We start from the raw sequence: 6,708 nt of genomic DNA on the forward strand, positions 1-6,708 counted from the left end.
ATGTGTGTGTATGTGTCTGTGTGCATGTGTGTATGCGTGTGCACATGTCCATGAGTGCACAGATGCACATGAAAAACATTTCTGAGTATGTGACTGCTTTGACAGCCAGCAGTCTCTGGACCCAGGCTGAATCCCAGCCCTGGGGTGGCAGCCCTTCCCCAGTCTGGTGCCAACCACAAGATAAGGCTTCTAGTGCTCTCACTGCCGCTCTTCCTTCCCAGTTCCCAGCAGTGTTGGAGTGGAGCCACACATCCGTGGGGTGTGGCAGGTCAGAGGGCAGATCCGCACCTCAGGAGGCAGGCCAGGCCTGCCTTGGGTAGAAGTTCCACCCTTCTGCACCCCACAGGGTGACACTGTCATCTCTATCATGCAGCTAGCAAAGCGGGGACTGGTCCCTTCTTTGTTGGCCTCAGTTCCAGCTCCCCTTTTCTGAAAGGTAAAATGGAGAGCTTCTCTGTCAGAGCAGCACAAGGCGCTCCCCCCCCCCCCCCACACACACACTCTCCCTCCCCCAGCCCCGCACTCCTCAGTAGCTTGCAGCAAGAGCCTGGGGGGGCCGGGGGGGGGGCGGAAACTTCCCCAAAGTCCAGGAAACTGAAGTCTGCCCAAGCCATAGGAGACTCAACATACCCACACAAGGCTCTGGCAGACCCCAGGAATCTCGCTGAACAGGAGCTCTGAGCCAGCAAAACCCCCCTCGTGAATCTCTGCATCAAGTGTCTTGAGCTTCCCGCTGGGGCTACCCAGCCCTCCCCGCGTGCCCGTGGCTACCCTCTTACCCAAGGCCAGGAAGGAGAAGACCCACTGAAGGACCGCGAAGGTCTGTAGCCTGCGCTCCCATGGCAACAATAGGGGTGCGAACTCCACCATGCTGAGCTAACTTGAGAGGCTCCACACACTGCTGTGCTCTAGGTGGAAGGAACCAGCCCTAGGCCAGCCCAGCCCAGCCCAGCCCAGCCCAGCGCCAGGGCCTCCCAGCTCCGCCCACACCAGATCCTTTTTCCTAGAAGAAATCCTAGAAGGAATCCCTGTGCTGGGACCAGGCTAAAGGAAGGCGGAAGAGAGACCTGCTCCGTCCTTATCAGTCCTCTTAGGCAAGGCTTTATCTGCCAAACCATTGTTCCAACCCCCTGGAGTTTTGCTCTAGGTACCAAGCCTGTTGGAGACCCCCAGGGAATATCAAACAGTCCTTTCACAGGGATCGCAGATTAGATATTCTGCATATCAGATCTTTACATTACGATTCATAACATTAGCAAAATTAGAGTTATGAAGCAGCAACAAAAATAACGTTATGGTTGGAGGTCACCACAACATGAGGAACCGTCTGTAGTAAAGGGGCACATCATTAGGAAGGTTGAGAAGCATTGCCCAAGGGGAATGTAGCAGCCGCGCCTCTCACCACATGCTCAGTGGTTTCCTTTTTTTTTTTTTCCTCCCATGTCCACCCCTCCCCCTGCACAAACATGCTGCTACAGTTTCCATCCCCCATAGCATGTAGGTCCTCAGCGCCACACTTCACACACCAACATCCCACAAAACTGCGCTCACAAGTTCGCCACTGACCTCCATACTGCTAAATTTGAGATCTCATCTTGATCCATCAGCAGCCTCAGTCTCTCAGGATATTTTCATAAAGCCTTTCTCTCTCTCACAAGCTACTCTTTCTTGGACTCCTTTGTTCTTCCTCCTTCTTTTTTTCCCCTCCTCCTCTTCCTCCTTCCCCTCCGCTCTCCCCTTCTCCTCCTCTTCCTCTTTTTTTTTTTTTTTTTTTTTTTTTTTAGACATGATCTCCTGGTTGGCCTGAAACTCCATATTTAGACCAGGCTGGCCTCTAGTCTCTGCCTCTCCAGTGTGGAGATCAGGGGTGGGTACCACTATGCCAGGCTCTGGTTCTTCCTGTCCCTCGAAGATTGCATTTGGGCTGGTGGCTTGTTTTATTCTGTCTCCGTTGAAAGGACTTCCAGACCTAGGGCCTCCAGCTCTGAGCTCTCCCCCAATCTCTAGGCTTGAAGACCTAGCTGTTTACTTGACATCTTCACCAGCATGCCCGGCAGGGACCACCCATCATACATGCCTGTCTCACTGAGCTTGCCCTCCATCCGCTGCCCAGGCCAGCTCTTCCTCTACTCCTTCCCATCCATCAGGGCAAAGGGTCATTTACTTCCCTATAGCCAGAGGCTATAACCAGGTTCTTTGTTTTTCTCCAGTCTCATCTAACCCATCACCACATCTGTTTGTTCCTTTGAATGTTTCCCTTCCTGGTCAAGAAATGGCTCAGCACTTAAGAGAGCTTAGTATTCTTGAAGAGGACTCTGGTTCTGTTTCCAGCACAACCATCTGCACCTCCAGCTCCTGGGGGATCTGACACTTCTGCAGGCATGAGACACACATACACACACACACACACACACACACACACACACACACACACACCCCTCAAGTAAAGAATCTTTGTGTCTGTGAAGTTGGAAACTGATTATAAATGTACCACAAGTGCTGGTCTATCTTCTGCCTCATCAACAAAATATCTGAGATGGGGCCGTGAATAGCGGCACTGGCCTTTTAACTCCAGCATTCATGTCTGTGAGTTCGAGGCCAGCCTGGTTTACGTAGCAAGTTCCAGGCCAGCTGAGGCTACATAGTGAGACTCAGTCTCAAATGAATAAATAAATATTTTTAAAACGTAGACAAAAAAGCTTATAAAGAAAAAGGCTTTTATCTCCAATGACCTGAGGATCTCCTACTAACCCTCACCTGTTATGCCTTACACCCGCCTCTCAGAGAAGGACTCCTTGACATGTGGAATTTGGAGAGTAGTACATTTATCCAACCATACCACCATTCATCAGAAAACAAACAAACAAACAAACAACCCAGGTGTGTACAAAGTGGTATATTTTCATAAAATAAGATCAGCCCTGCTACCTCACTCTACAGAGTGCTCAGCCTCAAGGGGTCAATAGCGGAAGGATATGGCCAGTGTCCCTCCCGCCTTGCTCACCACAGCTCCTTCCCCCCCACAGGTTGCCACCATCCTCATCTCTGTTTTTCCCCTAGATTTTTATTCATTTTTCTATATGGCCTGAATGTATGTGAATGGACCACGTGTGTGACCGGTGCCCTCAGAGGTCACCAGATGCCCTGGGCCTGGAGTTATGGATGTTTGTGAGCCACCATGTTGGGGCCGGGAATCAAAGGCTGGTGTCCACCATAGGATCAAAAGGTGCTCTTAACCTTTGAGCCTCTCTCCAGTCCCCGCCCCCAACACACACACACACACACACACACACACACACACACACACACACACACTTTTTTTTTTTAATTTTTCAAGACAAGGTTTCTCTGTGTTATCTTGGCTGTCCTGGACTTGCTTTGTAGATCAGGCTGGCCTTGAACTCACAGAGCTCTTTCTGCCTCTGCCTCCCGAGTGCTGGAATGAAAGACGTGTGCCACCACACCAGGCCACACACACATTTTGTTAAGACAAATTTTCCTGTAGCCCAGGCTAGTCTTGAGCCTACTACGTAGCCAAGGATGACCCTGAGTTTCTAACCCTCCTGCCTCTGATCCTGAACGCTGCCTTACGGGCCTGCATAACCACACTTGGTTGACGTATATTTCAGATGGAACCCGGGGCTTCATGCACCGCAGGCCAGCACTCTACCCCCACCGACCTTCACTGATTTTGTTTGTTTGTTCGAGACCGGGGTTCTCTGTGGAGTCCTGACTGTCCTGGAACTTGCTCTGTAGACCAGGCTGGCCTTGAACTCAGACATTTGCCTGCCTCTTCCTCCCGAGTGCTGGGACTAAGGGTATGCACCACCACCGCTACTCAGCTGACCTTTTTTTTTTTTTTAATTGAAAAAAAAAAGGTCATACAATACCTTCTGAGCACAAAGTTTTCTTCCCCCAGCTCCTCCTTACCTCACCACCCACCACACTACACACCTATTCTTTCTCTTTAAAAATTAAAAGAAAGAAGCCAGGCCTGCTGGAGCTCACCTGTAATCCCAGCACTCAGGGAGGAGAGGCAGGTGGAGCTCTGTGAGTGTGAGGCCAGTCTGGTCTACAAAGTGAGTCCAGGATGGCCAGGGCTACACAGAGAAGAGGGGGGAAAAAAGCAAACAAACAAAAACACAAAACCCAAATAAACAAGCAAAAAATAAAGAAAGAAAAATTCTCAAACAAAACAATATGAAACAAAAATCTACAAAAATACCATGAAGTTCGTTTTGTGTTGGCCATACATTCCTGAGCATGGGGCCTCGCCTGAAGCATGGTCAATATATCCAGTGAGACTACACTGGAAAAGATTAATTCTTTTATTGTAAGTGGCTACCATTTGCAGATAGGCTCTTGGTTAGGGTAGGAGCCACTTCCTGTTTCAGTACTGGGACCCCAACATCACTGTTTTTAAGTTTAATTTTGTCCTTCCTCCACCTTTTTTTTTTTTCCAAGATAGAGTTTCTCTGTGTAACAGCCCTGGCTGTCCTGGAACTTGCATTGAAGACCAGGCTGGCCTTGAACTCAGAGATCCACCTGCCTCTGCCTTCTGAGTATTGATTTAAAGGTTGTGCACCACCACCATTGCCCCACCCCCCCCCCTTTTTAGACAGTATCTCATGAGCCCAGCTGACCTTAGACACGTAGTGGAGGATGACTTTGAACTCCGGCTCTTCCTGCCTCTACCTCCTCAGTGCTAGAAGGTGGTACTTAGTGTAGGTGTGCACCGCCCTCCCAGCCTTATCTGGGCGTTTGAACTTTATGAAAGAGGACTTACGCAGCATGTACTCTTTGGAGACTGATTACTTGGTTCGAGACTGTATGCCTGAGTCATCCGCGTTGTATGTTGGTAAGATACCTCTTGCTGTATAGCATTTCATGGTGTGACTGCTCCAGTTTATTTTCCTGCTGAGAGGTTTCTGGCTACTGTGAGTTGTGCTACTGTAAACATCCCTAAACATTCCCTTCCTCCTCCTCCTCCTCTTCCTCCTCCTCCTCCTTCTCTTCATCCTCCTCTTCATCTCCTCTTCCTCCTTCTTTTTGTTGTTGTTTTGTGTGTGTGTGTGCGGTTTTTCTAGACAGCTTTTCTGTGTGAGCCTTAGTTGTCCTAGACTCGCTTTGTAGACCAAGTTGGCCTCGAACTCACAGTGATCTGCCTGCCTCTGCCTCCCGAGTGATGGGATTAAAGGCGTGCGCCACCACGCCCAGCTTTTCTTTTTGGTTTTTTGAGAAAGGGTTTCTCTGTGTAGTCCTAGCTGTCCTGGAACTCTCTCTCTGCAAACCAGGATGGCCTTGACCTCACAGAGATCTGTCTGGCTCTACTATGAACATTCTTGCATATTTAAAAAAAAGAATTTTTATTTCATTATTTGCTTAGTGTGTGTGTGCCCGTGCATGTAGGTGTGCGTGTGTGTGTGTGTGTGTGTGTGTGTGTGTGCTGTTGTTGTTGTCGTTGCTATATTCATACTGCAGCACATGTGTGGAGGTCAGAGGACAGCGCTTTGGAGTCCGTCCTCTCCTTTGGAATTACAGGTGTGCGCCACAATGCCTGGCTGGGACAGAGTTCTGAATAGGTCCTGGGTTTTGCTGAATGTGTTTAGTCAGATCATCCTCACACAAGCCTCGTAGCCCAAGCTAGGCGTTTCCAATTCTCTTACTTCAGTTCCAAGATCACAGGTGTGCTGGACTATTTTTCTTTGAGACAGGGTCTGTAGCCATGGTTGCTCTGGGACTTGGTATGTAGACCAGGCTGACCCTGAACTCACAAGATCCACCTGCCTCTGCCTCCTGAGTGCTGGGATTAAAGGCACATGCCAGCATGCCCTGCTGAACTGAGTTTTTGTTCTTGTCATCACTGTTGTTGTTGTTGTTATATATTTGTTTTGTTTTTATTTTTCAAGACAGAGGGTTTTGTGTGTGTGTGTGTGTGTGTGTGTGTGTGTGTGTGTGTAGCCCTGGCTATCCTGAAACTTGTCTGGAACCAGGCTGGCTTTGAACTCACAAATATCCTCCTGCCTCTGCCTCCTGAGTGCTGGGATTAACGGTGTGCACCAGAACTGCCCGAATTCTGGACTGCTTTTTTTTTTCTTTTTTCTTTTTCAAAAATCTATTTACTCTTATTTTATGTGCATTGATGTTTTGCCAACATATAGGCCTGGTGAGGGTGTCAGATCTCCAGGAACTGGAGTATTCAGACAGTTTTGAGCTGCCATGTGGGTGTTAGGAATTGAACCTGGGTCCCCTGGGAGAGCAGCCAGGGCTCTTAACCATCAGCCGTCTCTCCAGCCCCCTGGACTGACTTTTTTGTTTGTTTTGTTTTGTTGAGACAAGGTTCCTCTGTGTAGCCTTGGCTGTCCTGGACTTGCTTTGTAGACCAGGATGGCCTCGAACTCGCAGCGATCCATCTGCCAAGCCCCAGCTCTGGACTGATTTTTTAAATGCAGAAATAAGTTTCCATTTTCTGACTAGAACATTTTTGTTTGTTTTCCCCACTAAACATTCCATGAAATTCCCAGGCTCGGAAATCTAAGGAAAGAAACCTAAAGAAAGGAGAAGGGAGCCAATAGAAGGGAATTTGAAAGAGAGACCGCAGCCTTCCACAGTGAGAGCTACTCCCCCTAGTGGTCATTATGAGAAACTGCAGGCAGAAGGACTTTAGCCAGGGCTGGTGATGGCTCAGAAGCCATTGGATCTGGGCTG

General features: G+C 49.0%; 1 protein-coding gene across 3 annotated transcripts in view; it reads right to left on the minus strand.

Moving 5' to 3' along the window:
* The window catches only part of MOGAT2 (monoacylglycerol O-acyltransferase 2), a 23,102-nt gene extending 21,449 nt beyond the window's left edge, over positions 1–1,653 (minus strand). For 2 of the 3 annotated variants that reach the window (XM_084774027.1, XM_084774026.1), the window contains exon 1: positions 780–924. In XM_084774027.1, the coding sequence (XP_084630153.1) occupies positions 780–870 (91 nt within the window). In that variant the 5' untranslated portion in view covers positions 871–924. Of the gene's footprint in view, positions 1–779; positions 925–1,566 lie in introns of those variants that run through there. The other variant, XM_084774029.1, reaches the window with a different exon arrangement.
* Positions 1,654–6,708: the final 5,055 nt, after the last annotated feature.

Source organism: Acomys minous, assembly GCF_964271855.1.
Source record: "Acomys minous genome assembly, chromosome: 2".
NCBI lineage: Eukaryota > Metazoa > Chordata > Mammalia > Rodentia > Muridae > Acomys > Acomys minous.